The 25,017-nt window shown below is 38.1% G+C and overlaps 1 protein-coding gene across 2 annotated transcripts in view; it reads left to right on the top strand.

Annotated features, from left to right (window-relative positions):
* OLA1 (Obg like ATPase 1) overlaps positions 1–25,017 on the top strand; it is a 139,135-nt gene that overhangs the window by 67,272 nt on the left and 46,846 nt on the right. For both annotated transcript variants that reach the window (XM_029072282.2, XM_001515583.5), the window contains exon 5: positions 18,638–18,813. In XM_029072282.2, the coding sequence (XP_028928115.1) occupies positions 18,638–18,813 (176 nt within the window). The remainder of the gene's footprint in view (positions 1–18,637; positions 18,814–25,017) is intronic.

Genomic DNA, 25,017 nt, shown 5'->3' with positions numbered 1-25,017 from the left:
GGGTGATTCTGAACAGTCTGGATGATTGAGGTTTATGTATGTGAGTATACCTAAGTACACTTAAGCTTTAACCCGACTGCTCCTGGGATATTGCTATGACATTGACCTTGAGGCAGTTTCAGAATGTAGTAATTTATCTCAAGGATTTGGAGGGTTGTCATCATCAGTGGCATTTATTGAGCACTCACTATGTGTGGAGCACTGTACTAAGTGCTTGGGAGAGTACAATATGTTCATTTTAGTTTCTGTCTCCTCTGTCAGACTACATGCTCCCTCTAGGCTAGAGACCTTATCAGCCAATGTTGTACTCTCCAGAGCGCTAGCGCTCCATTCAATGCTCTTTAGTGAAACCTAGGTTTGCCAGGATCCATTTTTGCCAGATGACTCTATTTTTCAGACAGGAGTATACCATTTATTCCTTCACAAATGACCAAACTTCATAACATAGGATGCTTGCCTCCCAGAGATTCATGCTTGGCATAAAGTAAGCGCTTAACAAATACAATCATTATTATTTTATCTCAGTGGGCTACTGGTGTCACATCTCTGGGCCTTTCAGCAACAGGAATATAAAACTGGATGATTTGACCCGTTCCCCATTTTTTAAATCATTCAAAAGGTCAGGGAGAGACTCTTAAAGTCCCTGCCACAGCAGTATTGCTTCATTTAGTCAAGCCTAGTCTTTTCTATTAATCAGTGGTAATTATGAAGCACTTACTATATGCAGAGCACTGTACTAAGCACTTAAAAACCCAGTTAGCCAGACTATCTTGGAATTCCATTTTCTCCCAGCTTTATGCAGTATAGATAATGTGATTTTTATTGGAGTAAATATAGTACTATTATCTACTTCTCCTTTAGCTGAGGATATCATGCCACCCTTTCAGTTCACTTGAAATGAGCAAAATACTGGGAGCGTTAGCCTCACTATTGGGCATGTGTTACCATCCCATGGATTAATGCAAATTCACAGTTCCACTGTGGCCTAACCCATGTCTGACCTAGAAAAAAGTGAGCCTAATCAGCTGCCTGACATCAGACCCAACACATCCTCTATGGGGCTGCAAGGGAACAAGGGATTGCATGTAGTAGGAATCCTTAACAAATACCATCGATAGTGTTAAGGCATGAACTTAAGCACGGAATGAAGGCCAAAGCCAGGACTGAGAATAATAATATCAGTAATAATGTTAAGCATTTACTGTGTGCCAAGCGGTGTGCTGAGCACTGAGGTAGATAGAAGATAATCAGGTCGGATACAGTCCCTGACTCACCGTCTAAATAGGAGGGAGGATAGGTACTTAATCCGCAATTTAAAATGAGTAAACTGAGGCACAGAAGTTAAGCGACTTGTCTAAAGTCACATAGTAGACAAGTGACAAAAGTTGGGATTGGAACCCAAGTCCTCTGACTCCCAAGTCTGTTCTTTCCATTTGGCCATGCTATATGATAAATTACCCATTTATATTAATATCCAGCTCCCCTTTGATGGTAAGCTTGTTGTGGGTAGGGAACGTGTCTTCCAACTTTTTATTGCACTCTCCCAAACACTTGGTGCAGTGCTCTGCACACAGTAAGCGCTTAATAAATACCATTGACGATGATGCTGCAGCCAGAATCTGGGCTCTGGACTGAGATTGTGGCTATTAGTGAGTAGGTATGGGCTTGGTTGAGTTACCCTGTAAGTGTGCTGCTTTCTATTAGCAGTGAATTCAGTTGCCTCTGAGGCAAGTTCCAATAATGAACCAAATATATAAAATACTCAGACCAAGAAGAATCAAGAGATGATAGTAAGCATTCAGCTTATTAATACTACATTTTTATAAATTCATGAAAATTACCACTCTTCCCATTTTGAAATTCCTTCTTAAATCATATCTCCTCCAGGAAATGTTCCCTGACTAATCTCATCTCCCCAATCTATTTACCTCCATATTGTCATCCATGCACTTGAGTCCTTACCCCTTAAAGCCCCTAGCCCAGCAAGCCCACCAGAACCTTGCCTTCCCTTGCCTTCACTGGTTTAGATCAGCTGCTCCTGCCGGGTTCAATCAGTCATATTTAGTCAGTCCTATTATTGAGCACCTACTGTGTGCGGAACACTGTACTAAGTCCTAGGAAGAGTACAATATAACAATAAACAGACACACTCCCTGCCTACAGTAAGTTTACAGTCTAGAGGGAGAAAACAGAGCACTGTACTGAGTGCTTGGGAGAGTAGAGAGTTGGTAGACATGTTCCCTGCTCACAATGAGCTTACAGCCTAGAAGTAGGGGGGAAGACAGTTTACATAAATATATTACAGGTATATTCATAAGTGCTGTGGGCCTGAGGGAGCATCCTGTACAAGGCTTGATCTTTTGGCGATCAACCACACAGTGACTAACTTCTCCCAAGTCACCAATCTCCTTCCTGCGTAAATCAAACCTGTTTGTTGAGAGGGAATGTTTAGACTGCCCTTTGCTCAATGTGGCTGTTTTTATCATGAATGTTCCCCTGCCCTTGAATTTAACTGTACCTATGGGGGGGTGGGGAGATGATCAGGATTAGGAGAAGATGGACCTTACAGGGTTGGATTAGTAAAATTGAGTAAAGTAAAATCATAGGGGTTTTGTGGGACTGTTTTTTTTTAATATATTTTTTAAGCACTTACTATGTGCCTGGCATTATTCTAAGCCCTGGAGTAGATGGAAGATAATCAGGTTGGATACAGTCCATGTCCCACATGGAGCTCACAGACTCAATCCCAATATTACAGATGAAGTAACAGAGACACAGAGAAGTGAAGTGTCTTGCCAAAGATCACACAACAGACAAAGGGTGAAGCCGGGACTAGGTCCCAGGTTCTTCTGATTCCCAGGCCCATGCTGTATTCACCACTAGGCCTTGCTGCTTCTAGGTATTTGAAGAACTTCCACAAATACAGAACTAGTTACTTAAATGCTCAAATTAACAAAATAATGTTTCGAAATTAATCACACTGCTGATTTTCAAAGCTTATCTAAGGAACATTGGGGATTTATTAGGGTAATCAAAAGTACTAGCTATTCTACCTTTGCACAGATAATTTAATATCTTCTCTCACCTCTTTCCCATGATTTGTATCTTAAATATTAATTTATAGTTATCTGGTTGAGGTATGAGGGAATTGAGTTGGGGAGACAAGTGCTTTGACCTCAGTGTCAAAGAGGACAGGGTGTTTTTCAGATAGAATTGGGAGACATGCTGTTGGGAAATGTTTATTGGTTTTTACAACAAAAGGTAATAGTTTAGATTGAAAGAGCTGTAATTTAAAGATGTGCTAACGGATTGGAAATTAAATTACTTGTGGTCATATGGAGCAAGTCACTTGCAGAACTGGAGTTCAGTCAGTTCAGTCTTAATGGAGTTCATTGAAAAAAAATCCTGTCTCTGATTTAAAATCTTAGACTATTTTACTCTGATTCCTGACTGTTAAACACTGTCATTTTCTTTTATAACAATACCTCCTAATAGCGCTTCAAAGCATCATGTTATAATGAAGGTTTAAGCTCTATAATTCTGATGACACTTCATTACTAGATTTGTAATAAAAAATGTTTCCCCTTCATTAAATATGTGGCGAAGTTTATTGCTCATGAAAATGAGACTGGCACCTTTGTAGAACCAAACATAAAGACCTAGTGCCACTGTCTGAGCTTCTTTACCATTCTGCTTATTGAAGTTAAGATGAGCAACAACTCTTCAACTTGTTTGTGAATATGTGAAAAACATTGTTTATCCAGATATATGTGTGTGTATATATATATATATATTTTAAATGCCATCTTATTTGTGAAAACAGTGTTTCTCTTTATTGGATTATCATAATTTAAGGATAGAATATCTGTGCATTAGGTGGTCTACAATGAGGTGGATATGTCAGAAGTAAGGTGTGTTCACTGAAAATCTTGTAGTGTGTTTTAAGGTAAAATGACTGTGACATAAAGCATAGTGTTTCTTTCCAAAATACCTTTTCATACATTTACCTAGAGGGCAGAAAGTAGGCAAGTGGGGAAAGGTGCTGATTTAATTTCATTAGTTCCCTATGGTTCTTGTGCCAGGAAAAAAAAAAGGGGGAACCGGAACATTATTGGCCCATGTAGGCAAAGCTATCAAAGAAAATGTAGGTCCTACTGTAAATGAAAATACTTCTGTGAAAGTTTTCTGCAAATTTTCTTCCTGAAGCTGTGAGTCAGTTTAAAGGTTTTGGAGAGATCAGTTTGTGTTTACATAAGTATATGTATAATGATATTTGTTAAGCACTTACTTTGTGCTAGGCATTGTACTAAATGCTGGGGCAGATTCAACTATTAGGTTGGACACAGTTTATGTCTCTTATGGAGCTCACAGTCTTAATCCCAATTTTATAGATGAGGTGATTGAGGCACAATAATACTTGTCCAAAGTCATGTAGCAGAGAAGCAGTGGAGCTGGGATTAATACCCAGATCCTCTGACTCTTAGGCCCTCCTCTAGGTCATGCTTCATTATATGTATTAGTTCCTAAGTTTTTTCTCTCCATTTCTGTGATCATCCATATGCAGTACAGAATGCTTTTACATATAAATTTATGTATTTCAAAGGCACACAAATGGACCAGGAAGCTAAATAGATGCTAAACTCTTCATTAATTTGTTGACATCTCCAATGTCAGTAATTTTTTCTTCAATTTGCATGTGCACAGCTTCTTAGTACAGTGTCTCAATTTCATTAAAAAAAAATCCACAAAAGTGGCTATTGCATGGAAATGTTTCATTTTAGAGTCATTAACTCCATAGAATTAAAGCTGGTACCACCTCACCCTAAATGCTAGTGTAGGACTCCATGATGCCAAATTCACTACTCCAGAATTAGCATCACCTACTTTACATTTGTCTGTATTCAGCATGGTAACTTGAACATTGTGCTTTAATTTTGTTTAAAATTGTTGAAATGCATTCTGATTTTAAGGTAAAGAAGAACATATTTAAAAGATGGGTTGGAGAATTGAAATCAAAATCCTAAAACCTTTATCACAGCCACATAAGTAGAACAACATAATCTTTGCCCTCTTACTAGGAAATGCAGAGCTAAAAATACATTTATACACATTATTTAAAAAAATCTAGTTAACTTTAAAATATGTAAGTTTTCTTGTCGTTTAGGGTTCTGTGAAGCTGATCATCAAGAGGGTTGCAAATCATTGGTGGTTTCTATTTTCAGATTTCCACATCCCAGAGTAATTTGCTTTAATTTCACCCAATTTAACCTATACTTCACACCATCACCATTCAGCTTTAATAGCTATGTTCTATGCATAAGAAAAGCAGATAAATGTCCACAATTAGGCTGCAAATGATTACAACTAGTTAGGGCTTTATGAAGACAAAACTTAAAGGACTGTGGCGCCAAACAAAGCCACAAAAGACAGGCTGAAAAATGCTGTCTCCAGAAGTCAGGTCTACCATGGCATTTGATTTATCACTTTTATACTTGATTTTACTTATGTTGCAGACGTTGGCAGGTGTGCCTGTTCTAATTGAAACATATTCATCCTTAAGGAATATTAGGTCTTTGGCAGTTAATACATTTTGATTTTAATGTAGTCGCCTCCCTCACGTTCAGCATACATTAGCGATGTTTATAGATTTTTATTAAATGCTTTATTTCTTGAAAGTTTAGTACTTTTGGATGCAATTATAAGTTGCCACCTCTTCCCCATCATGAGATGTGTGTGTTGAAGAGTCTTGTTTTAAACTTGATTATTCACACAGGCTAAATGTTTTAGGAATTTAAAGCAAATTTTTAAGAATGGTAAAGGTTTGGCCATTTTCACTTGAGCAAGAAACTTGGCAAGTGACTTATTAGACTAAATGACATTTTTGTGATAAAAATGTCTTTACTAGGATATACCTATTAATATATAGCTTCACAGGATTATACTTTGACTTAAAAGATGCATTTTTAGATATGGAGTCATGGCTATGTCTTGGAAAATTAAAAATATGCACCAGAGCCCATCTTTGGCTTTTGTTCATGTACAATTTTTACCTGTCAGTATATTAAAGTAATTGCAGTATTATATACTGCCTGGCGTGGTACTCACTGAAGATTGGGTTTGAGACCTATGTACTGAGTTGTATTTAAATATTTGAGAGATTGTAAGAAAGGGGAGTCTTCAGTTGCTTCTCATATATATTGAGCACTTATGTGCAAAGCACTGTACCTGGAAGAGTACAATACAACAGAGTTGGTAGTAGACCTATTCCTTGCCCACATGGAGCTAGTACTTTTCAAAAGAAAGGAAAAAATCAGATCTATGCTTTTGTTTTCTAGCATGAATTTTATTATATATTTTGCCTTATACACAGTTATCAATCACATGTAGGTAACCCATGCATGCTTTGCAAGGACCTTGACTTTCAACAGCGTCATCTTTCCCTGCCTCAGCTTCTCCCCTCTCCAGTCCATACTTCACTCTGCCATCTGTATCATTTTTTTTAGAAAAAATCATCCTGCCTCTAATCATTTCCTCCAGACTGTAAGCTTGTGGTGTGCAGGGAACATGTCTACCAACTCTGTTATATTGTATTCTCCCAAGTGCTTAGTACAGTGCTGTGCACAGTAAGTGCTCAATAAATATGATTGATCTACCTTTGCTCTTCTCCCTCTTCAATACAGCCCTCACACTTTCCTCCTCTAACACAAACCTATTCATTGTGGCTCCAGATTGTCTTTCTGCAAGAGTAATGACTTGTTCACACCCTCCCTCCTGCCCTGAATTTCCTCCCACTTCAAATCTGACAGGCAGCCACCATCCATATTTTTAAAGCCCCTTTAAAATTATACCTCCTCCATGAAGTGTTCCCTGACTAATCTCTCATCTCTACATCCTAATCTCCTTCTCTTCTGTTTTACCTATGCACTTGTTCCCCTAAGCACTTTGATATTCTCCCAACCCCCACACCATTTATATACATGTCCTCGTACTCTTGGTGCTTCCCCTTCCTTTAATTTATTTTCCCCTACATGTAATTTAATGTCTCTCTACCCCACTGGATTATAAGGTACTTGAAGGAGAGGATCATATTTACACTATTGTACTCTCCCAAACGCTTAGTACAGTGCTATGCTCACAGTATGCAATCAAACACTGTTGATTGACACTGAAGGGCAGTATTATAAATAGATCTATTAAACGATGCACTCTAAGTGTTTACTGTATTATATGAAGTATTAGTGCTTAAAGCATCATTTTGTTTTGAAAGAAACACTTTAAAAATTATATCACTATTTTGTTTAATTTTCATTAGGGAGCTAAATACATTTTTCACATTTGCAAAAATCAGACTAGCATATTTTATGCCCAAGTCTCCAGGGATTAAATTTACTCCGTGAGATTAAGTTGATAAGCATCATCTCTTTGTTTTCTAAAGGACTGTCTGAAATCAAAGTAATAATTATGGCATTTATTAAGCACTTATGTGCTTAACACTGGGGTTAGCACAACATTATTTGGTGGGACACAATCCCTGTGCCACACAGCACCCAAAATCTATTTTACTCAATTTTATAGATGAGGAAACCGAGGCCCAAATAAATTGATTCACCTAAGAGTACATAGATTAGGCCACAGGATTCCTGACTCAGTCCTTTGCTCTTTCCACTAAACCACAGATTCTGCACTTTACATTAAAGAGTTAGTGCTCCTCTCTTAGTACCTAACTACCTGGGGTTATGGTAGATATTGCTTGGGATAACTGCTCAATGAAAATAACTTTAATACTATAGGGGGTAAATAGCACATATACCTTTATTTTCCTAGTAGACTGATTTAAAAATGCCAAAAATCTAATATCTTAACACCCTATTTTGGATGCTTTACTTTATGTATTCTTAAAGGAAGTGGTCAGTTGTCTATGCTGTGAAGTAGTAGTTGAGGCAAGACAATACAGCCTAGACAGCCTCACATTTGTATTAAACTAGTTTCATATGCTATATCATAAAACTTTCAGTCCAATCAGCAACTAAATTTAAATACTGCAAATTGTAGCAGCAAAACAATAATTCTGCTGATTAGCCCCTTTCCATTTCTTGTAAGTGAACTGTTTATGCTGTTGAGTACCTTTTGAAAAAAGAAAAAGCCAAAACAGCCTTGATTAGTCAAGGAGTAATTGGATGACTTGATTTTAGCAAGAGAATGAATTGGTTGATGATAGCCTGTAACTAAGTGTAGTGGTTCTGTTCAGATGAATACATAACATACAGTCATCAGATCTTGACAGGTATAACTTATAAGCCTTGCTAAAATCTTTAGAGGCTTGTAGTGAAGTGTTTTACAGGAAATTCTGGAATATAATCTGGAGAAGTGAAGTAGCCATGTTACTATGTGTTTTTTTGTTTTATTAACATTCCTCACATATTCTGTTACCTCTTCGTTTTCAGGTTATCTGTGCCCATAGGGTTAGCAAATGAGGATAGTCTCCTTGATGTTGCTTAGGAGAGACAGATGAATGCTTTGGAGAGTCAGATGACAAATACTCCTGGTGAAGATTAAGACCCATTTATAGACCCACATAATAAAGCTTGGAGAAGTACTGATTGGGTAGATATGAAACTGAAGTTGGCTTCATTAGAATTGGGCAATTTTTACATTTCACAGGCAGAGATGCCAGCTGTATCAGCAACCATTTTGTAGAGTTGCGTGAGATAATCAGTAGAAGTTGGGTAGAGGCAAGATTGGGCAGAGTGCAGCACATCCTATCACAAGTCTGCCTACAGAATGTGATATCGGCCTGGTAAAAGTCCATATGTTTTTGCATAGCACATGGATTTTTATGCTACCTGTTTTTCACAGGGTTTAGGGTTTAAATCCTGCTGGATGGGAGAATATTAGATTTGTTAGGATTGTAGGATGCAATTGTATATAAAATGAGGATGTTGAACCCAATCTAGAAATTGTGATGGGTTTCTATTAGTGAAACTCTTTATCCATTGATTTAACATGCAAAACCCAGGGCCTTAAAATGCCACCTTAAAGAGACATAAGCGGTCAGTCAACATTGATTTTAAACAGGCTTTGAATGTCAATGTTACTATGCTATCCAATATTCAATTTAATTAGAAAGAAAGCAAGGGACTATAGGTGGAAGACATCAAGTAAAAAAAAGTTGCAAATCATTCAAATTCAAGACTCTGTCAGTAAGTATGAGTTGCACTTTTTACTGAAAGAGTTTCTAATACTTTTTAGACCAGTTACAGGAAAAATAGCTCCAATTATTAGTGGGCAGGCAATTCAGATAGAATTTCCAAGTAATGAAGATTCAGTTGAGCTGTGCTATGGTAACATAAAAGATTGAGATAGGAAATTTTTATAGTCGAAGCTGATATTTAATAAGATTGAAATTACATCTGTTGGCTGGATAACCACAAAATGGTTTGTTGAGCCGAGTTACCCTTTCCTGGCCAATAGTAATTCATTTATAGAAGGTGAAGAACATCTCATTGAGTGGAGATGGAGGCAAATCAGTGTTAAACTCTGCTTACATAGTTTGTAGTGGTGTTCATGAAATGTGATAACGATTTATTTAAAACATTTATTACAGTAAAATACACAGTAAGAAATGAATGCCCATTAAAAGATGTAAGCAACAACTCAATGTGAAATCTTTGAGCAATTGAATATAATTAACTGTAGATATTGACTTTTGAATGACTTTAAAAGGCTGCTCAGTTATGGCTATGTCTACAGTATTGGTACAGTATGCTTCCCTGCTGTGCAGACCTCTGAGTATTACATTCACTAGAGTGAATATATTATGTAATAGCACTCTTCTAGAACTACAGATTGTCTCCTATCCATGTACTGCTGCGTTCTCACCACAAAACTCTATTCAGTAGTTGTGAGTCAGGTGCTATTTACCTAATCTAGACTGTAAGCTCTTTATGGGCAGGGAACGTTTCTAGCTGTTATATTGTGCCTCCCAAGTGCTTATTATAGTGCTCTGCACACAGTAAGTGCTCAATAAATATGATTGATTAAACTATTTTTAGACAAATTTACACAATGATCAAATATAAATTTTGGTGATAGTTGTGTAGTTGGACAGTATTCCATTTGAGACTCTAATCTGTCCCTCCCCTCCCGATCCATATTTTGGTTTTAATCCATTATTTGTATTTTTCTGTTTGTGGTCTTTTTTTAAGCGACCCCTGAAGAGACCGTAGAGAACAAGTATACATTTTTCTGAAAAGGATAGTCCCTTTTAAGGCTTCCAAATCCTCTCTGGCCCACTTCATTGCTCTTTTCTACTTTAAAGACCTATTTGTCTCAAGATTGGGAATGCTGTTAGTTTGTGGCATTGCTTGATTGCTTCCATATATTCACTACTTTGTGTAATAGTCCTGCGTGAATCACTTATAATTTCTTTAATTTTAGATTGGGACCCTTGAAGTCAGTCACGTGTGTATTTCATTTTGTTAAGCTTTAAAAACCTTGATGAATTTTTGAATATTTCAAGGGACCACAAGTTATTTTTCACCTTTAAATCAAGCTCTTGTTTTTGAGCCCTTAACCAATTTAAAGATCAAGTCACTCTGAATTCCTTAAGGATATAGTTTTTAGAACCGTAGTTTCCCATGTTTGAACCTGGTCAGTTTACTCAGTCAAATCAGGGGATTGTCTGCCTTAAAATCACAGGTTGTTTTTCCCTGTCTTAATAAAACAGGTTAAGGCCATGGGGTAAATTTGCCTAAATCACTATTTTCCAAATCCTGACTACCACCGGCACTGTTCTCTCTGGGAGAGAGCTGCCCCCTTTGCTCTTAGTCCCTTCTGTGAATATGCTTTATTTTAGGCCATTCCAGGGATCATGATTTAATTGTTCCCAAAATGGTTGGATGGATCTTAGTAACCATCGCCATGGCTTCTAAATCCCCTGAGGAACCTTCTTCCTAAGCAGTGCTCATTCTTAAAAATTTTAGGACAGTTGGCCTTACTGATTTACGTAAGTAGAGAAACTGCCATCCAGTTGGTTTCAAAGGGCTTCAGTGGATTATAAAAGCAGGTTTACCTTGAAGATCATTTACATTTTAAATTACTTGTAAAGCAGCCCCCCCCCCCCCATAATTTTCCTATAGTTGTGAAAATCGAGTTTCATCCATTTTTAATTGACTCAAAGTGGAAAGATGTGGAAATTTGGCCAGGTACTTATCATTTGCTTTATTTAGTCTCCTAGAGTTAAGAAAATGATTAAATCAAGTGATTTATTTCTTCCTATTCCCATACCAGAATTTACCTCATTTCGTTAGAGAGAGAGAGAGACTCTCTTGATTTTTTAGGAAAAGCATAAACTGACTGTCTTTGACACATATAAGTGGTGAAAACTGTTTTCCTCCCCACCTCTCTGCCAAGAAGGTAAGTTGGAGGCAGAGGGATCAGAGTATTTAGTTTAATACAATACGACGATTGATCTTGAAAGCCATTTACAAATCTTGGGAGGAGTGGGCTTTCTAGACCCAGAATTATGGAGGTGCACTGCATGATGGGAAATATAAGTGGAGCCTGGAGGGCCATGTGTGAATGCAAACCGATTATGTTAAGCACTTACAAAAATTACCTTTTATTGTATCGATGAATGAGAAATAGTTGCATGTGAGGCACGTAGATTTAAAGTGGGGAAAAAAAATTAAAATCATAGATGCCATGGAAGTCATCTGGATTTAGACCTAATTCTCTTCAACCACAAAATGAGAACCTTTGTGATATGTTGTGGCTTGATACTAAGACTAAAGCAAATGTAGTGCCCATCATTGCAAATAGCAAAAGTGTCGTCACAATAAGGGGCAGTTATTATGTTTTAAGTGATGTGATTAGATGAGGGGTGTGTGTGTGTGGTTTTTTGGTGGGGTTTTTTTTGCCTGGTTTGTAGAGTCAGGTCGTGGATGTGCCAGAACTGCTTTCTTGATTGTGTCTGATAAATGGAAGTACACTTAACATTATGATCTACCATTGTCTGTTGCCTTACTAGCTTGCAAAGGCTTTAGGGGATTTTCTGTTTGTAATGTAACAACCTTAAGTTTTCTTGATCTTGAATTTAACTGACACTCTGCTTTTACTCTTACAATGTATTTTTGTACCCAGGTTGCATTTATTTGGGGGGAAGGATGGGAATGGGGAAGTAAAGGTGAACAAAGGGTGTGGTCCATTTGAATTGGCAAGAATTGGAGAAGCAGTGGAGCCTAGTGGAATGAGCATGGGCCTGGGAGTCAGAGGACCTATGTTCTAATCCCATCTCTAGCACTTGTCTGCTGTGTGACTGTGGGCAAGTCACTTAACTTCTCTGTGCCTCAGTCACCTCATCTGTAAAATGGGGATTAAAACTATGAGCCCCATATGGGATATGGACTGTGTCCAACCTGATTAACTTGTATCTACCCCAGAGTTTAGTACAGTCCTGGCACTTAGTGCTTAACAAATGCCATAAGAAAAAAAATCTGATACTTTTATTGCCCAGATATTGTGGAGGAATGTGATGCGGAGAGGGGAAGGGGTTTGAGTTCATGAAAAGGAAGATGCAGCTAGAGGGCCTAGAACCCATGTATATTATGATTGCGAAGGGATGCCCACTCTGTTTCTCTAACACTAGCCTATCTTCTGTGCCTTGATCTAGTCTCTCTCCTAAAATCATGTTTCTTCCAGAAAGATTTTCTTGATTAAATCTCTCATCTCATCCTTGTTTCCTTCATTATTGTGTCATCTATGCACTTAAGTCCTGTTCCCCCGAGCCATTAGATAACCGCCTTGCTCCCCCAGTACTTATGTTCATATCCATAGACTCTGTAACATCCCCTGTCTATACTGTATTTTAATATCTGTCTTCCCTGCTAGATTGTAAATTCCATGAGGGCAGGAATCAGGTCTATCTACTCAGTTTAATCCACAGCCACATTGCTAATTCATTTCCAGTCACAATCATTTGCATATGCATGAATCTGTTTTTTCTCAAAACTACCATGGAAGTAAGGCAAGAATACTTCAGTTTAAAGAAGGCTTTTGTATATTTCCCAGGGGATGAGAACAAGGAAGTTTTTTCTATATATTAGATAAAGTATTTTGAGAAAACAATACTTTATAGCATGTGCTTATGCATCCCAGTGCATTGACAATTTCATACACATTATTCTTTGATTTAAGCAAGATTTACTCGTAATGAATAGGGTGTCCTCTGAAATGTACTATTATTTTCCCTTTTCAATCTTTCTCAAGCTAACAAAAGTTAATATAAAAAGTAATTAACTGAACACTATTTGCTCTATCCACTTAAATGCCTCTGTGACAAAGACCTCCACAAAATGAGATTTTTCCATTTGTTTTAGTAAACCACTGTGTAATTATTTTGAGAAGATACGGCAAGAGAATCTTCTCTTAACAGAGTGCTATCTCTTCCCACTTCTGTTTTGCCCCTTACCAACTTCCCTCAGCCAAATTGATCCTTTCCATTTTTTGAAGCTAAATTGACTAAGGAGACAGTTGAGAGGAAAGAAGAAGGGAGAGTCCTTTTAGAATAAAAAGGATACTTAGTTTGAACCTCTTATTTTAAAATCCACCTTATTCCCTTCAAATACAGTATATAAAATACAAATATAATTGGAAACTTGAATATATGAAGCTAAAGAATGTAATTTTTAGCAAAATTCATAATAAGCACAAGGAAAGAAATGATTTGATTAGAGCAATCATAGTAATTATGGTATTGTTAGGCTCTTACTATCTGTTAAGCACTATCCTAATTGCTGGGGTAGATAAAAGACAATCAGGTTGGATATAATCCCTGTCTCACATTCTTCCCACAGTCCAAGTATGAGGGAAAATAGATATTGAGCCCTCATTTTATAATGGAGGAAACTGAGGCACAGAGAAGCTAAGTGACTTGCCCAAGGTCATACAGTAGACAAGGGGCAGAGCTGGGATTAGAATCCTGATCTTCTGACTCCCAGGCCTGGGACCTTTCCATTAGGTTGTGCTACTTCCTAGCAAAAGAACATCATACTTGGACAGGGATCATATCTATCAATTTTTATGTATTGTACTTTTCCAAATTCTTAGTACAGTGCTTTCCACACAGTAAATACTCAAAAAATACCGTCAATCACTTGAATGATTGATTGAGAATTGCACAACTGTATTAGAATTACTACAAATCCTGAATTAGTTGGGTTCAAATTATTGAAAGCTTTACTGAATATGTTTAGTGTTAGATGCTGCTTAATCAGATTTATTAAGCAGCAGCAGCAGCAGCGTGACTCAGTGGAAAGAGCCTGGGCTTGGGAGTCAGAGGTCATGGGTTCAAATTCTGGCTCAGCTGCCTTCTCAGCTGTGTGACTTTGAGCAAGTAACTTAACTTTTCTGTGCCTCAATTCCCTCATCTGTAAAATGGGGATGAAGACTGTGAGCCCCACGTGGGACAACCTGATCACCTGTATCTTCCCCAGTGATTAGAACAGTGCTTTGCACATAGTAAGCGCTTAAGAAATGTCGTTATTATTATTATTATTATCTCAAAAGAATGGGGGCGTATTGTCCGTTAAAATCACATCTCCAAGAGGCCTTACTTCAATAAACCCATATTTCCTCTCCTTCCACTCCCTTCTGTGTCGTTCTTGCACTTCATTTCATTCTGTCATATTTATTGTGTGCTTACTGTGTGCAGAGTGCTGTATTAAGTGCTTGGGAGAGTACACTACAACAGTAAACAGCCTACGTTCCTTGCCCACAATGAGCTTACAGTCACCCCTCACTCAGTCTCACATCACTTATGATCATATCTGTAATTTATCTATATGAATGTGTCTTCCCCTTTAGGCCGTAAATTCGTTGAGGGCATGGAAACACTGGAGTAGGTACAATTAATTAGGCCAGACAGAGTCCCTATCCTTCATGGGACTCACAGTTTAAGTAGGAAGGAAGTATTTAACCCCCATTTGCAGTTGAGGAAACAGGCGCAGAGAAGTTAAGTGACTTTCCCAGGGTCACACAGCAAGCAGTTGTCAAAGCTGAGATTGGAACCAAGATTACCTGACTCCCAGAATGATGCACTTTACACATACTTCTCTACATCACCACCAGCATACAGGCTGTGTGAAAGACTGGCGTGTCCTTGCTGAGTCAATGGGAGACAAAGAGTCACTGTCTGGTGCCCTTGGAGATGCTGCATAGAGAGGAAGACTCTCTAGGGCAAGGGGGCAAAGTGTGAATGTTGAGTGTATATGCATAACAAGGGCAGGTTTCTAAAACTGATAAGGTAAGGGGGCTCTGGTCTGTTCCTTGTTCCTTTGGGACTTGCATCTTCTTTTCCCCTCCAAGGGGACATTCACATGGTAAGGCTGTTTCTTTCTTAAACATGAGGTTTACGAGCTGTCAGGTCACCCTTATTGCAACCCATTTGTGACAAGTGCTCCTCATATTTGAGTGTTGAGGCTCAAGACTGGTGGGGAATCCTTCAGTTACATACATTTGAAGAGACAATCAATGAATCAGTGGTATTTATTGAGCAGACCACTGTGTGCAGACCACTGTAGTAAGTGCTTGGGAGTACAATACAACAGAGTTGGGAGACACATGTTCCCTACCCACAGCGAGTCAACAGTCTAGAGGGGGAAACAGGCATTAATATAAAGAACGAATATGTAAGAAATTCTGGATATATAAGTGGATTTCTCTTTAATAATTTTCATGATGTCTTTTTCTTAGAGGGAGAAATAATTTATATCTCCTTCTACCAGGATATTTGTGTTACTCATCCATTAGGTAAACAGGGCATTTGGTTGAAAGTGACTTTTTCTTAGGGATGGTCATTAATGACCTCATTGTAGTTCATTAATCACTCTCAAGGATTAATTAAGGAACCAAATTATCCATCTTTGTTTCTTCATTGGGTCTTTAAGTTAAATCTCACTGGTTGAGCTACACTAGCACTGGGTCCTTGTCTGTTCTTACAGATTGCTCTTGCTTTTTTTTTTTCCTCATCAACATTTTGCTATCTCTCTGTGCCTACCTCTCCACCCGGCGCAAGAACCCATCGTAATGTTATTTAACTATTTTGCTGACCTCACTGCTGGTTTTCCTGCTTCCTCCCTCTGCCCCTTCAGTCCATACTTCATGCTGCTGCCTGGTTCATCTTCCTTTAATGTTATCCAGCAATATATCTCCCTTCTTCTCAGTAACCTCCATCTCCCTCTACATCAGCCCAAAATTTCATACCCATGACATTAAGACTCTCTCTCAGGCGCTTATTAACTTTCCTCACCTGCTATTCCTTTATTTGCCCTTTTTACTCCTTTCCAAGCTCACCTCCTAGTTGTAACCTGCTCTCATCTAACCATGTCCAACCTCTCGCACAGAGTCGCTGGGGCCTGGAACTCCAAATCAGTTACATGTCGGTCCCTTCCCATATTCAAAACCCTCCAAAAATGCCGCCTCTTCTAACAAGACTTCGTAGATCTTAGCAACTTTTTATGCCTACGATCAGCAATTTTGTCTATTATGATGATAATGGTAATTAGGGTATTAAGCCCTTACTGTGTGCCCAGGTTGAACAAAGTATTTGTCTCACTTGGAACTAACAAATTAAGTAGGGACCATATTTGCATATTCAATTTCATTTCTTTTGATTCCACTGCTTTTGAATATTCAATCTTAGAGTAGAAGCTCCTTGAGGACAGGAAATGTGTCTTTGGTTGTTCTTACAGTTCATTACACTCAGTAAGAATTCAGTAAATACCATTACTATGACTACTTGGTTCACTATAGAGACATCACTGAATTTGGCCTTTTGTTTTGTTTGCCTTTTGTGTTTGTTTTCTCACCATGTTTTTGTGAAGGTGTTCAGAGCTCACATAAAGTATTTTACTGCACTGTGAACTGAAGCTTAATGGATCTTTACAATGATGATAAAGGTTCTTTGATCAACTTCTTCCCACCTAGGTTTTTTTTCTAAATTGCTTCCCGTTATGTATTTCATCTTTTATGATTAGTTATTCTATAGTTATACATATAGAGTTTCCACTGCAAACTCAATATTTTTGACTCTCTCAGAAATACCCCCAGTGGTAGTAGGATTATTTTCTTTAATAACTTGAGTGTTAAAATTAGTGCAACAAAATGTTTTGTTAAATCGTTTTTTACACTTTTTAAAAACTTTTTTCTTGCTTAGGCTTGGTTTAACTTCATAAATTCCAAGTGTTATGTATCAGTATCATTCCAGACTGCAAATTAATGCTATTTAAATTTTATTAATGTTTTCTAAGGTCTTTCTACTCATATGAAAATGAATATGACAGTGTGGAACATATCACATATCATATATCAGCCTGTCATAACTCAATTGCACCTGAGTATTGTAGATATGTGTGTGTTGATTGCCATGATGTTTTGAAAATTGTGTTAAATCACGAGTGGCTTGAATAATTCCACTCTAAGGTGGAAACTTCTCAGATGTTTTTACTTGTGGGTAATAATGTCAAGTGCTCTTTATAACTTGCAGCGTTAGTTCATCTTTCTCCAAGTGTTTCAAAATGAATGAGTAAGGCTCACTGATTTATTTTGCTTTGGAATGCACCCCTCCCCTCACAAGCCTCACTTATTTATAACATTTAAACTCCTCTTCTGTATTTATTGAGTGGATTTGTTTCACATTTGTTTTTTAAATACCACAACTGATTTTGGGGGACTTGGTGCAGTAGGCCATCCTAATGTAATTTATTTGTAAATAAATCGGTTCTTTTATGAGTCTGTTATCACTTTCTGTTTAAAATATTTCTTGGTATGTTCATTTTATGATGCTGTTCCTTATCTGGTAATTTGAGTAAATCCCAGTTGAATTATGTTGCCACATTATGTCTTCAAAAGGGCATGAAGTCAGTACACATGCTTCAGTAATATCTGGTTGTTTTACCCTTATGTTTCTAGTTGGCAATTTGAAATTATGGCTTCAACGGCACTTTAAATATGTGATAATAGCATGTGTTTCTAATAAGGGCCAGCACCATTTTGTTCAGATAGTGTGAATGGTTGTCACTCATATTTGACAAATGCACCTTCATCTGTTTCTTTGATGGCCCCCTAAAAACCATACCCTCAAATCAGGACGATGAAATTAGCTGCTGTGTAAATTGTGTGTCTGAGTGGTTCATTATCTAATCACCGTCAGAACCACAGTGATAAAGTAGATTGAAGCCGGGAAAAGGCCTGCCAGATGATTTCAGGCCTTTTTTTTCCCTAAATCCTGTTTCCCTTGGAAACCCTAATAGTATGGGTTCAGAACTTCGAAATTCTTGGTCTGAAACTTTGAACCTTTTGATTTACCAGAGTTGTGCATATCAACTGTCCCACAACTTAATACTCTTAAAATTGTATTTATTTGAATCACTTTTTGGTTATGTTCACATTACTTGTGTTAATCATGTATTGCTAATATTTTGTGCTTAGTAGAAAACTAGTATAATGAAAAATACTGTAAGTGAGCATTGTCGTGGTTAATTTTATAGGGCATTTAAAGCTTCATTTATCAAAACCCATACTTTCTTGTGATACTATGCTTTTTTCTTGAGGTAAAAAATTTTCTCTCTAATATTTTTAGGGTCATTTGAAGATGATGATATCACTCACATTGAAGGAAGCGTAGATCCTGTTCGAGACATAGAAATAATTCACGAAGAACTTCGTCTTAAAGATGAGGAAATGATTATGCCAATTATAGACAAATTAGAGAAGGTGGCCGTGAGAGGAGGAGACAAAAAATTAAAACCTGAATATGTAAGTAAAAATGGGTAGATAATTTGAACTTGGCATGCTCATCTTTTCCCTCTACAAAAGGGCAGTGTGGAAAATCTCTATTATTCCAGATATATATTAAAGTGATCAGTTGTCAGAGGCCAGTTCTATTAAAATCAGTAGAAGTACATTTTCTGTTGGTAAATTTGGGTCTTGGGGGCAAGCCAATGAAAGTGATTTTACCAGGTCGTCTTCAGTTGGACTCTATCACATTTATTGAGTTCTTACAGTGTGCAGAGCACTGTGGCAAGAGCTTGGGAGAGTTGGCAGGACATGTTTACAGTCTTGAAGACTGTAAAGTTATACCTTTGTGAATTAAGTGGATACTTACATGATCAACTGTATATAGGTAGATTTAAAGAAGTGTGACTGAACATCTCTGTCTTTTTGGCTGTGATATTAAGGAAAGATTACAGCAGAAAATGAGGGCAGAAAGATCTCCTAAATGTAAATGGCCAAACTCACTTTAGAAGTGCTTTTATTGGCTATCACATTAGGTGACAAACTAAACTTGTGAAATTATGATGAGGCCATATAAGTCTATGGGAGGAATTAAAAGGCAGGGTGTATTATTTAGAAGCACCTTGATTTCAATTGGACAATACCTGTTCCCACTGTAAAATGGAGATGTGTAAAAAGAAACTGACAACAGTTGATCAGAATAGCTAAATATTAGAGAGATTTGAATTGAAGCTAATAAATAAGACACAACTAAAAATAGTAGTGTGTATGATGTAACATCACTATAGGCTGAAAAACCTCCCTTTCTACTAATTCTAAAGAAAATGGAAGATTAGAATATTTTAAACAATCATTTATGACTCTATAAAATACTATTGCAAATAACACAACTCTCCTTAATTTTTAGTTATTCTGATCAACTACTGTCACTTCCTTTTTACTGAACCCTTGTTATTGTTCCATCATATACAGCAGTTTGTTTTGTCTTATTTAGTAGCTTTGATTCAAAGATCCCAGAAGTTTATTAATAATAGTAATAGTAATTCTGTTTCTTAAATGCCCACTGGCTGCAAAGCACAGAACAGAGTGTCAGGGAAGAATGCATGGATGAGAATTAGACATGCAGTAAGCGCTCCATAAATACCATTAATTGGGAGAAGCAGCGTGGCTGGAGAAGCAGCGTGGCTCAGTGGAAAGAGCATGGGCTTTGGAGTCAGGGCTCCTGAGTTCGAATCCCAGCTCTGCCACTTGTCGGCTGTGTGACTGTGGGCAAGTCACTTAACTTCTCTGGGCCTCAGTTCCCTCATCTGTAAAATGGGGATTAAGACTGTGAGCCCCACGTGGGACAACCTGATTCCCCTGTGTCTACCCCAGCGCTTAGAACAGTGCTCGGCACATAGTAAGCGCTTAACAAATACCAACATTATTATTATTGATTAGCATTATCAATCTGTCATCAATGCACTTGGGTCTATGATCTTTGGTATTTCACCTGTGGTGCTGTAGGGTGCGCCACCCCCCCCATCCCCCCCGCCCCAGCCCACAGCACTCAGATATATTCATTCAGGTATTATTTATTAATTAAATTTATTAATATACAAATAATAAAATATAATACAAATAATTAATATAATATAAATAATCTTATTTTTTATTTATTAATAAATAATGTCTGTCTCTCCCTCTGGACTGTGGTCTCATTGTGGGAAGGGAATGTTTCTACCTACTCTGTTCTACTGTACTCTCCCAAGCACATGGTACAGTTCTCTGCACACAGTTAACAATAAATGCCACTCATTGATCAGTCAGAGGTGGAGACTGTGTTCAGACCGCCATATGAGGCACTTTGGAGAGCACAGTAATGTTGGTTGATCTGGCCCCTTCCCACAGAGGGCTTGCCGGGTCTGGCCAGGGAGACAGACACTAAAATGAATTATAAATTTTACTCTCCCAAGCACATAGTTCAGTGTTCCACACAAAGCGCTCAATAAATATCATTGATGATAATGTCCCTTGTCCCCTACTTTCTGCACTGCCCCCCAAAAAAGCCAAACAAACCAGCGCCCCCCCTGCCCCCCCCCCCCCCCCCCCCCCCCCCCCAAACAAACAAAAAACAAACCAACAACAAAAAGCCAGGGAGCTCACAATCTCACAGAAATCTTGACTGGGATTTCCTAATATACATATAAAGCCAGTTCCAAGAGTAGAATCACAAAAGCAACGTAAAATACAAAGCCAATGACAAATGCAGTAAGAACAATAGGACACTGTGCCTAGAGGAACAGAACTTCAGTTTCTGCACAATTTAAGAGTCCAACAGTGACAAGGCCTGTAGCAGCTGAGTAGGTCTGACATACTGCCCCTCTTGCATCATCCTGGCTTGGCTGGCATGGGGGCTGAGCAGTTTCTTGTCCAGGCTGGATTGAAAAGTTCTTAGATAGGTTTACTTTTGATGTAAGATGACAAAACAAAAACTAGACCTAAGTCCTTTCCAATATTTTAAAAATGAACCAGGTTAATTATTTTGTTAGTTTATTTTTTAAATGTACTCTTTGCAAAAACAATCATGCTATCTACCGTGCCACTTTCCCCTCTTCCCCTTTTTTTCATTTTTAGGAGGTATAGGTGAAGTTAATAAAGATATTTTCAGCCATTTCTAGAAACGTTTGTTCCTTCCAGAAATAATACATACCCCGTCAAACTTTCTCATCCTTCAGTAAGCTCACCTGGACTGTTTTCCTATCCTTTCTTTGAATTCATGTTCTCTTCTCCAGTGGGTCTGCAGTTTTGAGTGGCAGTTTTATTATAGAAAATAGTTTCTGTTTGTGGAAACTTCTGGTTTTCCCTTTTCTGTCATTGTTTCCCCAGAAGTGCATGGAGGGTAAAGGAGTCCTTTCTTGGAAGAACTGTTTCCTCCTCCAGCCTATCATTTTTCTTAAAAGTACCTTACCAAATGCTCACCCCAATGTTTGGAAGAATAAACTGGATTTGAGTTGATAGAGGAATCAAACAGTATAAAAGCTCAATTTTTTTCCTCCCTATTAACTGGTTCCTGATGGATGGAAAACACAATAACCCAATTTTCGGTAACCTGAACAGTCAGTCTTTCCCTCCTCCCTGTAGATTTCCTTGCTTTGGAATTTACAGAATTTACTGTGGCAGTTATGTAGCATTAGTTACCTTGCAGGGGAAGACAGCTCAATGCCAAATATGGTGTTAATGGTTTTTGATGGCCCTAAGGGAATTGATTATTTCTCAATTCCCTGTCAACAAAAACAAAAAGCAACTGCAGTTAAGATACACCATCTGATACTGCTGACAGGAATGTGGAATACCTTCCTTTACATATTACTTGAATGCTCCCTGTAAGTGTGTCTGTTGAATCCCTTCAGATGTGCATTCACTTCTGGGCATTTGGGAGGCATGTCTTCCTCCGTTAAACTTGGCCTTTATTTTTCTGTTTGCTGCTACCCTTGTAAAGCTGGTCAAAAAAAAATTATCCATTTCATTTTTAAAAGACTTCATTAGAACTTAACAGTGAGACCTGAATAGCCTAAGTACTAGAGATGAAGAGACAGGAAAGAGAGGACAGAATCTCTAAGAAGCCCAAAATAGTGTAATTAGAACAAAGGCAAAATAATTTTTATTGGAGCATTTTGTGTAGCATTTATTGGCACATTGCCAGTTTTGTTATTCAGTTTTAATGAGTGCTTACTGTGTGCCAAGCACTGTACTAACCTCTTGGGAGAGTACAGAATAACAACAGACACATTCCCTTCCCACCAGGAGCTCACAATCTATTTGTTAAGCACTTACTTTGTCAAACACTATTCTCAGAGCTGGAGTAGGTACAGGTTAATTAAGTCAGACACAATCTCTACCTCAGGGTGCTTGCAGTCTAAGTAGGAGGGAGAACAGGTATTTAATCCCCATTTAACAATTGAGGAAACTGAGACACAGAAAAATTAAATAATTTGCACAAGGTCACCCAGCAAGGGACTTGCAGAGCTGAGATTAGAACCCAGGTGCCCTGACTCCCAGGCCCTTGCTCTTTCCACGAAGCCATGCTGCTTCCCAGGTCCAGGCTGGCAGTGCCCAATGGGCCACACAGCAGAGCCAACTGGTCCAGACCAGAGGGATCCACCAGGCTGGGGGAGGAAAAAGGATAACTCTTCTCTGCCCCCTCAGCTATCTTGTCTGGCTGCTGGAGGAGCTGGTGATGGGATAGTATAGCCAGTCACTCTTGCAGTTCAGAGATTATGGATGTAGTATAGCTAGAAAAACAAAACAAAAAAACTAAACCCATTTTGTACAAACATAGAAATAGTGTCATTTTAAAGCAAAACAAAACCAACATCCTTGTACCCAGAGGTGCATTACAGGACAAATTTCTTACTTTCCAAGTAAATGAAATGTAATCATCATTGGATTGTAAGATTCTTGAGGACAGGTATCATGTCTCACCTCTTTTATACATTCCTAAGTGTTTAGTAAGGTGCTCTACACACAGTAGATGCTCAATAAATACTGTTGATTGCTTTATTATTTGTTAGCAGAGAAGTGTTCTCTCCTTCCCACTCATGTATTTCTGCCCTGAATGGAAGGAGTCTGTACCTGAATGACTAGTTATTTAGTGCTATGGCAGAAGAGGTTAACTCTCCCTCCCTGTTCTCCTTTTTACTTTTTACTGAGACCCCCAAGGACAGAAATTGTGCCTGATCTGATTAACTTGTATTTACCCCACTAATTAAGAACAGTGCTTGACACATAGTAAGCGCTTAACTAAATATAATTGGTAATAATAATAATAATAAAAATTTTAAAACCAAGGTAAGTTAAAAAGGACTATGGAAATAACTATTGCAATCAGTCCTCTGGCCCTCCTGGTGCATAGCTACATTGTTAAAGAAAGGAAAGTAAAAAGGCATTATCAGGGAGGGGAGTAAAGGGTGGACAGGAATGGGGTACCTGTGGATGCCATCGTCTTTCCAATAGATGCTGGTTGGCCCCTTTAACAGCTGAAGCCACCTCGGGACTGGTTGAGAGCAACTCTGGTGTTAATTAAAAGGGAAGATGGGGGAAATGGTAGGCAGGGGAAGAGAGAGGGGAGGCAGTAGTTGTCGTCTTGGGTGTGAGTGGTGTGTAGAGTCAGTAAATAGAAAAAACAGTTTGTTGGGGAAGAGCTGCAGAAAAGTTCAAAGAGGGATGGGGATAGAGGCTGGGGATAGGGAGGAGTTGGGGAAGAGAAGGAGAAACTATATACTTGATTACCTGATCACACCAGGGAGAGTGGGTATAGCCATATTATACACATGTACTTAGGTGTGTAGCTATAACCTACTGATTTATATTAATGTCCGTCTTCCTCTTTAGACTCTAAGCTCTGTGTGGGCAGGGAACTTGTCCACTCACTCTGTTATATTGTTATATTGTACTCTCCCAAGTGCTTAGTACAGTGGTCTGCATACAGGAAGTGCTCAATAAATATGATGGATTGATATGGATTGATTGATGGATAGCTGTTACCTCTGGTGAAGCACTGCTCTCCTGAAGGCAGTAAAAGGAGGAAGTGCCAGAGAGGAGGACCCAGTGTTGTAAAGCCAAAACAAAGGGTTAACAGAAAGAAAGGAAATACCATTCATCAGATATCAAAAAGTAAAAGGTCAAGGTCTGTCTGTATTTGGAAATTCTATGTGCTGAAATTTCTGTTGATCTTTTTTCTTTAGCTTATTAGGTTTTGAGATTTATGCAAAGCAGTCGTATTTGAGTGCTTACTCTCTATAGAGCACTGTTCTAAGGACTTGAGAGAATGGGCAAATAAATCGTGTTGGGATTCATTGTTAATTTTATGCAACTAGTTTTTAGTAAAATGAGACAAGCTGATTAGTCCTCACTTAATGGTCATCATGCACACCAAAAAAAGTGAAGCATTAAATTTTCCTATTAACACTAACGTAAATAGGTTTGGTATATATCTCAGTCATAGCCTTAGTAGGTAATGAAAGGTGTGAATGGTATATATGGTTAAGTAAAACACCTAGAGAATCAGCTACACAGTCCAAATGAATAATCTGTCTTATTTTTTAGTATGATCCTTACTTTTGATTCAGCCATATTAAAACTCTTGCAGACATCATTTTGGGCCTTGTTTCAATTCCTTATAATATTTATTTTCAGAGTCTAGTTTTTATCGGGGTTGTTTCTCTGCACCAGTAACAATCATTT

Source organism: Ornithorhynchus anatinus, chromosome 9 (assembly GCF_004115215.2).
Source record: "Ornithorhynchus anatinus isolate Pmale09 chromosome 9, mOrnAna1.pri.v4, whole genome shotgun sequence".
NCBI lineage: Eukaryota > Metazoa > Chordata > Mammalia > Monotremata > Ornithorhynchidae > Ornithorhynchus > Ornithorhynchus anatinus.
Note: the sequence above shows the minus strand (reverse complement) of the source record. Positions and strands in the feature narration are given on the sequence as shown.